The sequence below is a fragment of the Pangasianodon hypophthalmus genome, chromosome 18, assembly GCF_027358585.1.
Source record: "Pangasianodon hypophthalmus isolate fPanHyp1 chromosome 18, fPanHyp1.pri, whole genome shotgun sequence".
NCBI lineage: Eukaryota > Metazoa > Chordata > Actinopteri > Siluriformes > Pangasiidae > Pangasianodon > Pangasianodon hypophthalmus.
The window spans coordinates 17,547,004-17,564,028 of NC_069727.1; the positions used below are offsets into that span (position 1 = coordinate 17,547,004).

Below are 17,025 nucleotides of genomic sequence, written 5' to 3' on the forward strand. Positions count from 1 at the left end.
ACACAGGAGTGAGACAATCTCAAACATTTAGTTTGAAATTAGTTTTGAAATTTTTATGAAATTAGTCAAGTTACAAGGAAGCCTGAAAATAATTTGCGAGCTGCCAAAGATGGTCTACCAGATTGAGCAGCTCAGCCTGTGCTGGCAGCAGGTAGCTGATTTTTCCAGCAGGGATATTATTTGTTACTTATCCAACTGCTATCAATTTGACATCCAACTTGAATGTAATCAGATTTGAAATAAAGTACTTTAAACCTTTGTAAAGTGGGCTGTAGAAATAAACTCACTGAGCACTTTATTAGGAACACCTGTACACCTACACTTTCATGCAATTATCTAATCAGCCAATCATTACGGCTGTGCAGTGCATAAAATCATGCAGATACGGGCCAGCAGCTTCGGGTAATGTTCACATCAACCATCAGAATGGGGAAAAAAAATGTGATCTCAGTGATTTTGACCGTTGCATGATTGTTGGTGCCAGAAGGGCTGGTTTGTGTATTTCTATAACTGCTAATCTCCTGGGATTTTCACACACAGAGTGGTGAAATGAAGAAAAAACATCCAGTGAGCAGCAGTTCTGCAGACGGAAACACCTTGTTGATGAGAGAGATCAATGGAGAATGGCCAGATTGGTTTGAGCTGACAGAAAGGCTACAGTAACTCAGATAACCACTCTGTACTATCGTGGTGAGCAGAAAAGCATCTCAGAATGCACAACACATCAAACTTTGAGGTGGATGGGCTACAAGAGCAGAAGACCACGTAGGATTCCACTTCTGTCAGCCAATAACAGACAGCTGAGGCTGCAGTGTGTACAGGATCACCAAAACTGGACAGCTGAAGACCGGAAAAACATTTCCTGGTCTGATAAATCGATTTCTGCTGAGCATCACAGATGGAGGGGTCAGAATTTGGCATCAACAGCATGAATCCATGGACCCAATCTGCATTGTGTCAACAGTCCAGGATGGTGGAGGTGGTGTAATGATGTGGGGAATGTTTCCTTGGCACACTTTGGGCCATTTGGGCTCATCGCCTGAATGCCACGGCATATCTGAGTATTGTTGCTGATCATGTGCATCTCTTCATGGCACAGTTTACCATCTTCTAATGGCTACTTCCAGCATGATAATGCACCATGTCACAAAGTGTCTCAGACTGGTTTCACAAACATGATAATGAGCCCAACACCTTTGGGATTTGGTAGAACGGGAGAGTCGCAGCATGAAAGTGCACCTGAAAAATCTGCATGAATTGTCTGATGCAATCATCTCAACATGGACCAGAATCTCAAAGGACTGTTTCCAACATCTTGTGGAATCCATGACGCTATTTTGAGAATAAAGGGAGGCCCTACCCAGTATTAGTATAGTGTTCCTAATAAAGTGTTCAGTGAGTGCAGTTGTGCTGTAGGAAACGAGTGCTTAATTTGGAGCAGTAATGTAGCAGCACTACAGCCTGGTGACCAGCAGAGGGCGCGCGTGGACTCACTGTCAGCTGATGACGTGGAACGTTAAGGGGGAAAAAACATGGCGGCGCCCGCAAACGAGCACAATAACAGTGATAACATTGATGTTTGTAAGCCCAGGTTAATAAACGATAATAATCCTGATACCAAACATGCGTCAGAGGACAGAAGCTGCATGGATCATGTGGGTGAAGTGGTGGAGAGAGAAATTGGTGGAGATCTGAAATCAGTGGGAAAAGTCAAGGGACTTCTTGAGAAACTGACAGCAGAGAACAAAGTGTTAGAGATGCAGGTAAGACAGCAGGATACAGTCCTTCTGTTACACACTTACAGTCAGACAGCTGTGCATGTGTGTTAGAAGTTTAATTTAAAAAAGAAATAATGTATTTGAAACCAGAGGAGTTTCAAAGTATTGACATTGTATTGTTCCATACTAACATGTAGTGCACTATGTAGGCTCTAGACAGCAGTATTTATAACTATTGCACAAGGATATTATGATTGAAAATACAGTTTCAATCATAATGTATTAGCCTAATTTACCCACTGATAGTGCTGAGACTGTTTAGATGACTTGCAGTAATCTGATCTGATTATTATTTAACAATCTGTTATTCATCAGGGTGTTTTATTGGACTGCAAGCCATATCACAATCACAATATGTAATAATGAGTTCATTCATTCATTCATTCATTCATTCATTTTCGGTAACTGCTTTATCCTGGGTAGGGTCTCTATCCCAGGTACACTGGGTATGATGGAATACACCATGGCTGGGATGCCAGTCCATTGCAGCACACCATGCACACACGTCCACCTACTCATTCACTCACAAGGAGAACAGGCAAAACTCCGAACAAACAGTAACCCGAGCCGAGCTCAGGATTGAACGAGGGACCCTGGAGACGTGAGGCCACATCACCGTGCTGCCCATATGTAAAAACTGTAAAACAGTGTTTTGTCATCATTATCCTACCCTATTAAGTAGCACACAAGGCTGTAGACGATGATGAGTAATATTGTTCTTTATGCTGTCAGGTGTTTTCTTTAGCCTGTCAGATACAGAAAAGATGAATTAAATCAATCAAAGATGGGTTACGTTTAGGATCCAAGCATTAATTACAGTCCAGAGAAGTACAATGAGCCAGCACTGTGTCTCATATCAAGTAAAGGTACTAAAGTAGTGGTCTAAAATGCTAGATCAGTATCAGATCAGACCAGACTTGACATATGGCATGAATGTGTGTTATGAGACAGGATGCAATACTGATTATGCAGGACACATCTTGTTACAGATCGGTCATTAAAAGGGCGCCAGTATTGGATTAGTATCTCATATCGACTGACTCTCAAATCTCTGATATCAGGATCATATTTTAAAAAATGGGGAAAAGTAGAAATAATGTATCTTTAATATTGGTGTTGCTCGTCTGTACGTGTAGGTGGTGACCGTGTCGAGCTCGGTGCCTTTGCGTGTATCGGCTGCACTCGCTGCTGCAGAGGAGGCCCGGTCCAAACTGGAGACTTTACTTCAGAGAGAGAGAGTCCTGTCCAACACACTGCAGCAACATCTCAAGGGAGCACAGAGCTGGAATGACAGCCTCGGACAAACTCTGGGAGAGCTAGACACACTGGAGAGACACATGAAGTACCTCCAGTGCTTGTCTCGGATCGAAGAGCTCAGGTAAGAAATCCATTAGCTGTAGAGACAACAAATTAAAGCCTCTGTGTTTCCCAGAATTGGTCTACACATGCTATGCTGTTTTAAATCCATGCATTCAATATGTATGCATTCAAACTTACTTTTCTGTGGCATCACAGTTTCAGCTGTCTGAATTGCACAGTTATGTGAGCTTTTGTGATCTTTATTTGTGTTTAAAACAGTGACAGCATTCAGCAGTTCCTGATGACTAGCAGTGTCTGGGAGGCAATCAGTGCAGTAGGCAACATGGCCACTCTGGACATGGATCTTAAAGAGTCAAGCTGCACCCACCTCCAAGCATTCCTCAGAGAAACACTGAACTTCTGGCATAAGATCCTGAAAGACAAACTCTCAAGGTATTAGTCATTTTTAAAATATCATAATAAAGATCAAATTTGTTTTTAAAGCAGAATTTATTTTTAAGGAATTTTTCCACTTTTTGATTATTGGATTTTTTACACTTTTGGAATTTTTGGCATCAGGAAATTAGACATGTGCTTTTATCAACTGTTCCCGTTGAACTGATATGGTATTGTTGTTGATTGGTTATGCCACACGATATACTGTATGCACATACAGTGAAATAAAAAAAAAAAAAAAAAAAGGTCAGTGGAAGACAATGGAAGAAAAACATCACCACTCATAGCCAAATTCAAAACTTGCTTAAATTTTTTTGGGGAGTGCAAAAATGATGTGCTACATTAAAAACTTTATTAGACCAGGACAAGGATTATGTACCTCTTCATTTTCCTTAGCCAGTATTAATGCACTTTACTAGCAAACTGAAGACCATGTGTTATTATATTATTTTAAGTATAACTTTTATCCTAGGCAGTTTCTGAAACAAGGGATTGGGCAGCACTTGCCTGGTGGGCTAGCTAATAAATCTATACTCTGTGCACACCTGTTGCAATGTTTACGCTATCCAAAGCAACATTATGGCATTTTATTTCTCAACCTGCACAACTGTTGAGATTTACTTGATTATATAAAAATGTACCAGGCCAAACAATGATCTTTACAGTACAAGCACAACCAAAATGAATAGATTTCTGTTCGAGTTCATTTCGGTTTTCAGTACTGTAAGTTAATGACAAAACGGGAATTTTAATTTTTATTTCAAGACAGTGTAGATTTTTGTCTGGTTTTTATTGTTGATAAAATTGAAAAACTCTGTGAATGGACCCTTTTTGTTAGGATTTTGTTGTAGCTGATATGAACAGGTCAAACGATGGGCTTAACTGTTGAACTGAACAGTGTTGTTGTGTTCCATGAGGATGCAGTCAGAGTCACGGTGACTGTTTAGTAGAACCGTAACTAGAACAATAAGATTTCTTGTGTGGGCCAGTTCTTGTTTTTGATTTTGCGCTGGATGTCCTAACTCTCTGTTTCCCTTCATTTCAGTGATTTTGAGGAGGTGCTGACGCAGCTGCACTGGCCAGTAGTGTCTCCCCCGACGCAGTCTCTCTCTCCATTGGCCAACGCTCAGGAGCTCAACAGCCAATTGGAGCTGCTCGTTTCTCAGCTCATCTCCCTGCAGACGTCGTATCCTCTGTGCCACACACACACACACACACACACACACACACACACACACACACACACTCAACACACCAGTGCCACTGATTAGCCTACAGATAGTCTACGGTCAGCTGTTCAATGCTTTTTTTGGTTATTAGCTCATTTTCTGAGACCAGGTGTTCTCACACATTTGGCAGCCAGGGACATCTTTAACTATTAAAAAAATCAACAGGCCACAGCATTTTTTGTTTTAAGATAACCCCATTATTTAAAAATATTTAGCTCATTATTTGTTTGTATATAATAATATTTTGGCAATGTATTGGAGCCATAGCTTATTATTCTTCTGACACAACACATTACGTTCAAGTTGACATTATTTATAGACCTGCTGTTTGAGTAATTAATGTTTGGATTAAACCCATTCAAGTGGTCAAACATTTAATACCTGTAAGAACTCAATATAATAACTTTGATAATGGTGGGTTGTGATTTTTACCACTATAAAAAAAAATCCCACACTGAGAACCTCTGTCCTAGACAATTTAACGCTCTGAAATGATGTATCATTGAAGAACTATGAGGAATAATTAAAATGTTTATCTTATGGAAATCAAAAGATATAGACACAGATCAGCCATAACATTAAAAGCACCTGCCTAATATTGTGTAGGTCCCCCTTGTGCTCCCAAAACTGCTCTGACCCGTTGAGGCATGGACTCCACAAGACCTCTGAAGGTGTGCTGTGGTATCTGGCACCAAGACATTAGCAGCAGATCCTTTAAGACCTGTAAGTTGCCATGGATCGGACTTGTTTGTCCAGCACGTCCCACAGATGCTCGATTGACTTGAGATCTGGGGAATTTGGAGGCCAAGTCAACACCTTGAACTCTTTGTCCTGTTCCTCAAACCATTCCTGAACACTTTTTGCAGTGTGGCAGGGCGCAGCATCCTGCTGAAAGAGATCACTGGCATTAAGGAATACCGTTGCCATGAAGGGGTGTACCTGGTCTGCAGCAATGTTTAGGTAGGTGGTACGTGTCAAAGTAAAATCCACATGAATGCCAGGATCCAAGGTTTCCCAGCAGAACATTGCCCAGAGCATCACACTGCCTCTGTCAGCTTGTCTTCTTCCCACAGTGCATCCTGGTGCCATCTCTTCCCCAGGTAAGTGACACACACACCCGGCCATCCACATGATGTAAAAGAAACGTGATTCATCAGACCAGGCCACCTTCCTCCATTGCGCCATGGTCCGGTTCTGATGCTCACGTACAAATTGTAGGAGCTTTCGGCAGTGTACAGGAGTCAGCATGGGCACTCTGACCGGTCTGCAGCTACGCAGCCCCACACGCAGCAAGCTGCGATGCACTGTGTGTTCTGACACCTTTCTATCAGAGCCAGCATTAACTTTATCAGCAGTTTGTGCTACAGTAGCTCATCTGTGGGATCGGACCAGACGGGCCTTCGCTTCCTACACGCATCAGTGAGTCTTGGGTGCCCATGACCCTGTCGCCGGTTCACCGGTTGTCCTTCCTTGGACCACTTTTGTCAGGTACTAACCACTGCATACCAGGAACACTCCACAAGACCTGCTGTTTTGGAGATGCTCTGATCCAGTCGTCTAACCATCACAATTTGGCGCTTGTCTAACTCACTCAGATCCTTACGCTTGCCCATTTTTCCTACTTCCAACACATCAATTTCAAGATCTAAGTGTTCACTTGCTGCCTAATATATCCCACCCCTTGACAGGTGCCATTCTAACGAGATAATCAATGTTATTCACTTCACCTGTCAGTGGTTTTAATGTTATGGCTGATCGGTGTAAGTAATTGTGAAGCCAATGTAAAACCAGAATGGAAATGTTACAGACGATTAGAAAGTGGTGTCAGCATTATTGCCTTTAACCCATCACAGCGATGACCTTATATCAGAGAAGAAGGAGGTGCCCACCCGCCCTGGCCTGCCTCAGACACCCCCACTCTCACTTCCTGTTCAGATCATGCTGCAGCCTCTCAGTAAGAGGTTTAGGTATCACTTCACTGGGAACCGGCAGACCAACTCACTAAGCAAGGTCAGAACACGTACTAAATTAAAACCCAAGATATAAGCGTATAATGGGACTGGACATGTGTTATGATTTTGAATGCATTTAAAGTATTATCATGTAAAACAGAAATTTTCCTAATAATTTACAGAGACTTACAAGTGAACTCAGTTTACGATGTCATGAAAAGAGCTTCAGGGCTTTGAATAGATCACATCTGATGTACGAATTATTAAAGGATGATACGGTACCTGCAGAATCTGTGTACTAAGCTGACTAGTCAGTCTGATATAAAGGTCTGGAAAAGTATCTAATAGGACTTGCTTATTTTAAAAAATCCTGAATTTTGAACATCCCAAAGAGAGGCATGAAATCCATTATTAATTATTTGTTTAGCATTTTAACAATGGACAATGTCACAAAGCAACTTTACAGAAATATAAAAATTTAGGATATAAATTTGAAATTTAGAAATTTATCTGTAATGAGCAAGCCAGAGGCGACAGTGGTGAGGAAAAACTCCTCAAGACGTTATGAAGAAGAAACCTTGAGAGGAACCAGACCCAAAAGGGACTCCATCCTCATCTGAGTGACACCGGATAGTGCGATTATAAATAATTCCCTCTATAACTCTGTACTACATGGACAAATAGTGCAATTGTGTAACCAGGAAATGGTAGTTTTCACATTAAATCCATTTTGTTGAAGTTATCAAACTGTTCACTGATGGAGACTTGCAGTCCTAAAGCTATCATAGCAACTGTAGTCCTAAGCAATCATAGCAAAACTCCATGTACTACTATTATTATTATTATTACATGGAAAGAATATGGCACAAACACAGCTCTAGAGGAGGTCTAGAGGAGGCCGACCACCAAAAATCAGTGACCAGGTAAAGAGGGGATTAATCAGAGAAGGAACAAAGAGCTAAATCATGGTTGTAAAAGCATATTTTTAACAGATTGCCTACTGGTACATAAATTGCTGAGAATATTCCAGTGCTAATATAGCTCTAGCTATATTTCTAATTTGTAGATAATGGCTTTTTTTTATAAGGTTAAAGATGTAGACCTTAAAAATAAAACAATTTATTATTATATATAGTTTTTTTTTTTTATTATGATGTAAATTACACACAGAGAGGTAAAATGAGCACAATCTGTTACCTAATGTTATCTGCTATTAGCCAATTAGACTGAAAACCATTATACTGTAGCTCTGATAAGGAAGAAGAAAGAAAACCACGTTGTGATAAAATACTAACTGTAGTCCTCTATCCCTTTACAGCCAGAGTGGTATCTGACTCAGGTCCTCATGTGGATGGGCCACAATTCTAACTTCATGGAGGAGAAGATTCAGCCCATTTTTGACTGTGCTGGTGCCAAAGTCAATGCAAAGGTAAGAAAAGTCGTTATGTTTCACCCACCAGCATGGTACTCAGTGAGGGTCAGATACATGTGTAGTCTCTCCTGTGTTCATTAGGTGGAGTTGTGCAGAGGGCTTCTTACTCTGGTGCATGAGAAACTGGCCCACGATGCCCAGCGGCTGCTCTATGACGACGCTCTCTTCTGCCACCTGGTGGATGAAGTGCTACAGTTTGAGAAGGAGCTGCGCTCCACACACGCCTACCCCAGCAACTACCCCGGAGCCCTGCACATACTGCTGGAGGAGAACGTCTTTCAGAAGTGGCTCAGTGTGGAGAGAAAGAGTGAGTCTTCTGAAAGCCAGGCTTAATTGAAGAAGTGTACTGGAGTAATTTAAAAAAAAAAGTAACTGTGTGAGTGTGTGTGTTGATATTTAGTGGCACTGGAGAAGGTGGATGCCATGTTGTCTGCAGAGGGAGCCTGGAGCTCTCAGTACAAAGACATCACTGATATGGATGAGCTGAAAGCACCAGACTGTGCAGAGACCTTTATGACTTTACTGCTAGTCATCACAGGTACAAGCCATTTATTTTTATTAACATTATCGTGTTAAACCTCAAATAACATTTTATTCAGGTTTTAGGATGTTTTATCACTGAGGAATACATTAAAATACCTGTTAGTGTGCCTTTGCTTACAGTTTCATGCCATCATGCAGAACAAAGACCTTTCTAAATAGGGAAATATAATGTTGAAGGTTTCTACATAGAACTGTTAAAGCCCCATAGGAACAAACTAAAGAATGGTTTGTGCTAGTTGGAGCCATTTTCTAACAGTTTATGTTCACGTGCTATTTATTAACTGTTGATTAAATAGTTTATCTTTTATGTTGTGCATGCTTTTCTCTATGTCTGTGTAAAGCACACTAAATTAGCTTTGTGTATAAAATGGTATACAAATAAACCTCATCTTGCCTTGTACAGTAACACAAAATAACCTGAAGTGATATTGCCACTGCTTTAATCCTCATCATTATACTATTTTTAAAACTATGTAAGCCTGCACGAGTTACTTTTATGTGCCATCTACACTAAAACCCTAAACCAGGCATTCATTCATTCATTCATCTGGAGTCTGTTCTGATATCACTTGAAGTGGGAATTCACCCTGGATGGGATGCCAGTCCATCACAGGGCACCGTGCACACACACAGTCACACACTTATGTACCCCTAGGTAGCTTTAGCTTATGTAACTACTTGCATGTTTGTGGGAGGTCAGAGAAGACTGGAGAACCCAGAGGAAACCCATGCAGACACAGGAAGAACATGCAAAACTCTGCACAGACAGTAACCCGAGCTAAGGATCGAACTGGGGACCCTGGAGCTGTGAGGCAGCAACGCTACCACCTGTGCCACCGTGACATCCTAAACCAAGCAAAAAAAATACAATTTAAACACAAAAAAAATGCTTTGAGGGCTATTAATCAAATAGTATAGGTGTCTCTGTCTCATTATTTTATCATTAGGTTCTCATGCACATTGTACTTTTTTCCATTTTTGATATGATATTGATATGTTAGCGGATTGGATCAGGAAATACATTAAATCCGATCCAGCTTGTCATGCCAGAATCAGTCTATCAGTATCTCTAACTCCTAAACATCTGTCTTTTTCAGATCGATATCGTTCCCTGCCGTGCCCTCGAGCTCAGCTCAGCTTCCTGGCTCTACAAAGAGAGCTGGTGGACGATTTCCGCATCCGTCTCACCCAAGTGATGAAGGAAGAATCCCGACAGCCACTGGGTGCCCGCTATTGTGCCATCTTGAATGCTGCCAACTACATATCTACGGTTCTGAGTGACTGGGGTGACAATGTGGTTAGTGTTCATCATACTCATTTTTGAAAAATGGGAACTAAATCTCTGTAATGGAATAAGAAATAGGAAAGTAAAACGCCTCTCCATTTCTCTTGTTTTCTCAGTTCTTCCTGCAGTTGCAGCAGGTAGCCGTGTCAGTCGGAGAGGAGGTCCTGGGGCCTCTCGGGGCCACAGAGAGTGGGCGCCTGGCCTCCCTGGAGGGCTCTCTGTTTGAAGGACTGCTCGCACTACTTGAGAGACTGAGAGGGGACATGTTGGGCCGTCTGCTGGATGCAGTTATGAGAGACGTGAAGGAGAAAGCCCAGCCTTATTGCAGAGACAGGTACTGTACAACATACAGCTAGAACAGGAGTAAATAAATATGAATAATTATAATTATGTAATATATAATAATTGAAAACCACATCAAATATAGTGACCAATAAAACCGTTTTTTGCACTGTGTGATGCCCCCATTCACTACAAAAAGTTATAATAATAATAATAATAGTAATGCAGTGTAATTGTTATTATTTGCTGATATGCCTTTTTCTGGATGTATTAATATTCATTTTAACTCTTTCATAATGCTGATTCAGTTTTGTTGTGTGGTCATGCCATAGATTTGAGTATGAACTGTTAATGACTGAATAAACTGTTGTTTGTATTATTATTGGGAGAAGAACGCTATATCTAGCTGTGGAGGCCTGAGAGCGCACAAAGTGGTAACTGCCAAGTCTCTATATAAACGTCTAGCAGATGTCTGAAAGTGTAATGTGTGTGTGTTGCAGGTGGATCTCTTTGCCGTCGCAGAGTGACCAGGCTACCATGTCACTGTCCAGCTCTGCGTGTCCCATGCTGCTGTGCCTGAGGGATCACCTGCTCCAGCTGCAGCAGCTGCTGTGCCTGCCTCTGTTCCAGATGTTCTGGCAGGGTCTGGCCGAGAGGCTCGACCTCTTCCTCTATCAGGATGTCAGTCTCACTCTGCAATATCTCAGCATCTATATCAGCATGTTTTTAAAATAATAGTTTAATGACATAGACCTGATTATCTCAAATGTAAAAATTAAAAATTTGGCCCACATTCCTATTAGAGTCTGAGGCTTGTGTCCAGTAGTACTCTGTGATAACAAGGAGAAAGTGATTCTGGCTTAGTTCTGATATATACTTTTGTCTGTTTTTTTGGCTGCTATGGCTGTTTTTAGTTCTGATATATACTTTTGTCTGTTTTTTTGGCTGCTATGGCTGTTTTTAGCTCTGATATATACTTTTGTCTGTTTTTTTTCAATGACAGTGTATCATACCGTGTCAGAACCAGATAATCAAGTTATGAAATATGAAAACTTGATTCAGTTCAGGAAGTGTGTGTGTGTGTGTGTGTGTGTGTGTGTGTGTGTGTGTGTGGTATAGGCATGCAGTTTGCTGACGTAGCAGCTATAAGCTTCCCTCACCTTCTAGCAACATCAGAGGTGCCAACATCTACACTGACCCTTTGTTAGTGCACTACAGAAGACACCTGAAAATTACAGTTTTCTGCTTCTGCTAGTGTTTTCCGAATGGGCAAAGGGAGCAGAACGTTAAAGACACACGTGTTTCTGGTAGAGCTGACTTTCGCTTTAGACTCATGAGCACACAGACAGAGGCTTTGAGCTCTGCTTTCTTTCCCAGTAAAAATGGGAGAGCTGCCTATTATTAAGTAGTGAAAACACCAGACTTTGACCACGCTGTATTCTTACTGTTTGGGACATATCTAAAAAGAAATTAGCCATTTTGTCCTCTGACATAAACTAGATTTTCTGTGGTTATATTCTGTTTTTTGTTTTTTGCTTTTTCTCTCTGCCTGCTAGGTTTTTCTTATTAGCAACACTGGCACCTCTGCTACCTCAGTCTTTTAGCTGAACTAAAGAAGACAACTTTCCTGTTCCATTGTATAGCAAGTTAGTGCAGAAACTGTCATTAAAACTCTTAATGGTGTTTCTCTGTGTTCACAGGTGATCATGTATAACCACTTCAATGAAGGTGGTGCTGCACAGCTCCAGTTTGACATGACCAGAAACTTGTTTCCTTTGTTTGGACACTACTGCAAGAGACCTGAGAACTTCTTCAAACAGTGAGTGTGGCAGAACATGAAGGGAAAAAAAATTACAGCCAGATTCACATTCTCTTTAACGAGAAGGAATAAGCCTGGCATTTTCGAAGTGTCTTTACAATTCAGGCAAAGAAGCAAATGTATTTAATTATGTTTAAAATGTCAGTAATTGATGGTGTTCCTGGGATTTTAGTTTGTATTAAAGTACACAAAGCCAGTGGTTTTACTGAAGGCTCCTCACGTAACAAATCTCTTGCTGTCTGTCTACGTGGCAGTGTGAAGGAGGCCTGCATCATCCTGAATCTGAAGGTCGGACCGGCTCTGTTGCTGTGTGACGTGCTGAAGCAGGAGGAGGAACCGGAAGAGGGCGAGGCCTCTCTGAGACCCCAGCAGCCCACCCCTGAGTCAGCTCTGAATGAGATGGGCGTGTACAAGCTGGCTCCGAGTGATGCACAGATCCTCCTGAATCTGCGCTCTGCCTGGCTCAACCACTGAGTTATGAATTCTGACTAAATCAGCATCAGTGGCCCTTCAACGCAAAGACGCGCAGCTGGCCAAACAACATTCTTACATGCTCTCTACTTCTGACGGTGCAGAGTTTACAGAAACTACAGTATGAAATGAAGCCGTTCTAATATGAATGGGGTGGCAGTGTTTGGAAAAAAAACTCTCCACCCTGGTGCATCTTTCCACTCAGTCTAATCATTAAAAGGTCTGGACATGTTGAGATTGCTGTTTTAAGCGATCCAAATAACCTGTAATCTGTATAACTATGTAATGAGTGTGTCTTTTGAAAGTCTAATAAATTCACAGTGGTTGTGAATAATTTCCTATTTATTTGGCAAACATGGCATTCGATTTCAGTGTATATTATGTAAGATTTTAAAGGAATCTTAAAGGAATTCTCTAGAATTTTTTTAACTATATGGTTGACTACCACATTCAAATATTTTGATGTTTCCCTGTACCGAGAAAAGGAGTAAACAGAAAAGCTCTTTACTCAAAACATTTCTAGATGAAAACTGGTTTTCAGGGTTTTTTTTTCCCAGTGTAGGGAAATTTGTTGAATATCTATGATAATCACACACATGCTTATGATCTAGTAGCTAGAGATTAGTTTGAAAAACACTGGCGTATTCCTTTAAGACAGCTGCCACTTTGGTGTCTTTGAGTTGTTGTAGTGTCAGGTGAGGAGAGAGAAGAGCCAGTCACTTAGTGCTCTGTCCTCCAAAGTGGCTCCTGATGCAGGGTTAAAGCAGCGCTCCAGGTCGCACAAGATCTGTACACTTGGCTCAAAAGGTACCTGCCAAACACACAAACACACTCGTCAGAGCAGAGGCACACTCACACTCTGCTGAGTCCAGCAACGCCTGAGGTTTTCTGGTAGTATGCTGAAGATCCTGATGCTGCCTACCTTTGTGATAGGATTTGCTTTTAAATCAGGCTTCAGCAGATTTCTTATCTCAGTACAGATATGCCTGGTTTTCTCCAGCAGCATCTGATAACAGAAACAGCCACAAGCCTGTTACCGACTGCAAACAAAAAGGTGCTGTCACTTTTGTCTGATGCACTTTCCCATATTTAGCTAAGAAAGAGCTTCGTATTTTAACATTGGAGTAAGCTGGTACGAGTTATGACTCAAAAATGTGCCAAAAAAAAAAACAGTCGTCTTTTTTCTCCCCAATAAACACTACAGATGAGCCAATCGACACGTAAATCTTGAATCTTGAATGACTGAAACTTGTGTAGGTGTTTAGAACGCTGATATTAACTGACACCATCTGGAGGCCTCATCCACTTCCCCATCTCACATTTGAGTTAAATATAATCTAAATATCAGTGTGTGTTCGACGTAGATAATTAGTTAACATCAGTTAACCATATTTGTTAGAAGGCTAAAAGAAAATAAGGGAAAAACTTTGACAAAAAAAAAGATTAAACAATGAAAAATGTCGGCCATGTGGAGCCATTTCATGTTTTTTCCGAGGGACAAAGCAAGTCAGTTGTGAAAGGGATTTATCGAATATGTACTGTAGGTTTTTTATTATTTACTGCTTTTTTATTCACCCCAACAGGGACTACTCATTCCTCTTTGGGGTTAGTAGGTATGTAACTGTGTGCAAGTTTCCACACAAGGAAAGCAGAAGCTAGACTTGATACCTCTTGTTTAATTAAATGATCTTTGTCTTCAAACCCACTATTAGCCATGGCTCCTGTCTGAAGGTGGGACAGGATATAGATAGAATGGTCTGGTAAATGCTTATTAAGAACATAGTGCATGGCTGGAATGATGTTATTCACCTGTTGCTGTGTGCTGGTACTGGCTTTAACAGGGGTCCTGCTGCCATGTTTGTTCTCCTGTATGCAGCTGACAGAGGTGGTCATGCTGGGTGTAGAGGCAGACACACTCAGATCCACCTCAGCCTCCACACACACTGAGATCAGCTGGGCATGGATCGCTTTCAAACTGCAAGTGGGGGTAATGAGAGAGTGGAAAAATAGACAATACTATATACTCAATCCTGATAGTTTTAAATCCAACAGAAACACATTTTCTTCTGATTTTTCCATGATTTCAGAGTGAAACAGACTCAGCCTTTAACTCGATGGTAGCTGAGGGGAGTTTAATCCATTCATATTTTTTCTCCATGCAGCCAAACGTAATTCCATTTTGGAAGATGATGGAAAAACAGGAATTTTACCTTTTAAGTGACTGATACTGATGGATGATGCATAATGAGCAGGGATTAAGAATGTTTGTTTGATTTCAGGTTGTTTTCAACCCCTTGAAGTTCTAAAGCATATTATTCACTAACTACACTGAAGCTAATGGGAAAAGGTGTGTAGTTTACATTTACAGCATTTAGCAGACGCCCTTATCCAGAGCAAGTTACAGAAGTGCTTTACAGTGCTTTTATCAGAAACATCCTCATGCTAGTGAAAATTGTTTTTATGTGTTTAACCTTTATTTAACTAGGGAGTCTCTTGAGATTAGCAATATCTCTTTTGGCCTCAACCATAACACACCCCATTACACACACAATAAAATATGCACTAAGATATACACATTAGCAAGATACTAAATTAAGACAATATACTGAGTGCACACACACACACACACACACACACACACACACACACACACACACAGGGCAAGAAAAGGGTGAAAATAGTTCAGGAAATGTACAAGGTTAAAATGAAAAGCTGACATTCTACTAAAAGAATTATTAAATAATTAAATAATGTTTTTACAATAAAATTATAGTAAGTTAAATAAAATTACTTTTATTAAATATCAGCACTATTTTTTTATTTTTGCATCCAACCAGAAATGCTAGAGTTTGGGTTACTTGTGACATTTGAAAAGGTGACCTTTTTTCTAAAAGCTTAAATTCGGATTTATTGTCTGATATTCGTCTTTTGATCTCAAACCCAAATGACTTCAGTGTATAGCAAAAACAAAAGAATTGGCCTTGCCGTTCCAATACTTTCGGAGGGGACTGTAAACTAACCTGTCTGTAGAGATAAGTCTGTGTCCAGCCTGTATGTCAGCGGCAGCCGGCATGTTGGGCTGCGTGTCAGACATCGGTGCTTTATTCAGCGCAAAGACCAGCATTATCTATAGACAAAGAGCAAGAGTCAGAATTTTTTCTATGCTGTTTTTCATAATCCCTCTTGTAAATTTATTTGATTTATTATATGTGGATTTTACTATATGTGGGTTAGGCGGTCACTGTACTCCTGTAGAGAGGGATTATGGTACAGTACCGTTTTGCCTGCTAGTCCACTGCTTGTCAGCGTGGGTCGATGCCACTGAACGCAGAGCTGGTGTGTGTTCAGTGTGGCCCATGGATACAGGTCTGACACCATCTGCTGGGGATGATGAACCTGTGGGTGATAAAAGGCTAGATTTCGTTCATATTGTCAGTGTATGATTGAGCTAATTTACCACAAAGACCTTTCTACCCATTGTTACCAAGGGTGCCAATAAATCTGGAGCTCACTGTATACTTGTATGTGATTAACTGCAGGAAATGGTGTGATTTGTGACATTATGCGGTTGTGTCCCTGCAGTGTTTCTGGGATTTTTGTAAAACAGATGTAGCTGTTTGAAAACTATTTAGGCATCTACTAATATGGATTAAACATACAATCAACCAATCACGCCCTTTTTTTTTTACTTCACTAGAGCTAGGTTTTAAACTTTATGGACAACACGGTCATAGGCTAACATTTGTTAGGGCGCCCCCTGGGGGCTGCAGGCATCTAAGAAGCTTTTTTTGTCATTGATTAGATAGAACTAGCTCTGTTCAAGCCAAGCCAGACAATAACCAAACACCTCTCTATATTGTGTCTGTGTGTGTGTGTGTGTGTGTGTTTGTGCATATACCTGTATATTCTGAGGCTCCAGAATGAGGGCAGATGGAGGATCAGGTATAACACACTTCTCTTTGTAAGCTGCTAGGTGATCACTGAAGAAGGTGTGTAACTGAGTGAGTCTGAGAGTTAAATTCGAATCACCAGCTGGAGACATAAACTCCTCCACACACTGCCCTGCCACTGGACAAAACACACACACACACACAACAGAACAGTGAGCCAACACAATAATTTACATACTGAACACTTGTACTGAATTACTACAAGACTATTTTTGAGGGAAAAGAACATTCTTTAAGACTCAGAAGCAAATAAGCATGATGCTGAAATCTGTGTATGTAAAGGTGGGGAGTGAAATGATTTGGTTACAATTTCTTGATCATGGTGATGATTGCTACAGTAACAGAAATTAGAATAGTAAAGAATCAATTTATTTTATTTGTTTAACAGCTTTGACAAAGAGAAGTTTACTAAGGGACGCTGATCAGTGAGCTAACTCCAAACCCTCCCAAAAAAAAAAAAAAAAAAAACCATGAACCCCAAAATCCCCATGAACTATAAGCCTAGTTGTATGGGCTTAAATAAGATACA

The 17,025-nt window shown here is 40.8% G+C and overlaps 2 protein-coding genes across 3 annotated transcripts in view; one reads left to right on the forward strand and one right to left on the reverse strand.

Annotated features, from left to right (window-relative positions):
• The first annotated feature begins 1,419 nt into the window (after window positions 1–1,419).
• Window positions 1,420–12,887, forward strand: rint1 (RAD50 interactor 1). The gene is made up of 13 exons (XM_026923770.3): window positions 1,420–1,763; window positions 2,915–3,156; window positions 3,357–3,530; window positions 4,579–4,719; window positions 6,616–6,772; window positions 8,033–8,143; window positions 8,228–8,453; window positions 8,547–8,684; window positions 9,787–9,986; window positions 10,091–10,308; window positions 10,757–10,937; window positions 11,957–12,075; window positions 12,330–12,887. The coding sequence occupies exons 1-13, from the start codon at window positions 1,533–1,535 to the stop codon at window positions 12,547–12,549; spliced, it is 2,358 nt and encodes a 785-aa protein (XP_026779571.3). The 5' UTR covers window positions 1,420–1,532; the 3' UTR covers window positions 12,550–12,887.
• The window catches only part of cfap54 (cilia and flagella associated protein 54), a 43,076-nt gene continuing 38,921 nt past the window's right edge, over window positions 12,871–17,025 (reverse strand). For both annotated transcript variants that reach the window (XM_053241816.1, XM_034313224.2), the window contains exons 64-69: window positions 16,445–16,614; window positions 15,823–15,942; window positions 15,567–15,673; window positions 14,356–14,521; window positions 13,469–13,552; window positions 12,871–13,357 (exon numbers count right to left, since the gene is read on the reverse strand). In XM_053241816.1, the coding sequence (XP_053097791.1) occupies window positions 13,238–13,357; window positions 13,469–13,552; window positions 14,356–14,521; window positions 15,567–15,673; window positions 15,823–15,942; window positions 16,445–16,614 (767 nt within the window). In that variant the 3' untranslated portion in view covers window positions 12,871–13,237. The remainder of the gene's footprint in view (window positions 13,358–13,468; window positions 13,553–14,355; window positions 14,522–15,566; window positions 15,674–15,822; window positions 15,943–16,444; window positions 16,615–17,025) is intronic.

Coding starts and splice junctions, on each gene's coding strand:
- rint1 (XM_026923770.3), top strand. CDS start 1,533: ATGGCGGCGCCCGCAAACGAGCACAATAACAGTGATAACATTGATGTT. Junction 4,720..6,615: donor CTCATCTCCCTGCAGACGTC/GTATCCTCTGTG, acceptor AACCCATCACAG/CGATGACCTTATATCAGAGA. Junction 12,076..12,329: donor CCTGAGAACTTCTTCAAACA/GTGAGTGTGGCA, acceptor TCTACGTGGCAG/TGTGAAGGAGGCCTGCATCA.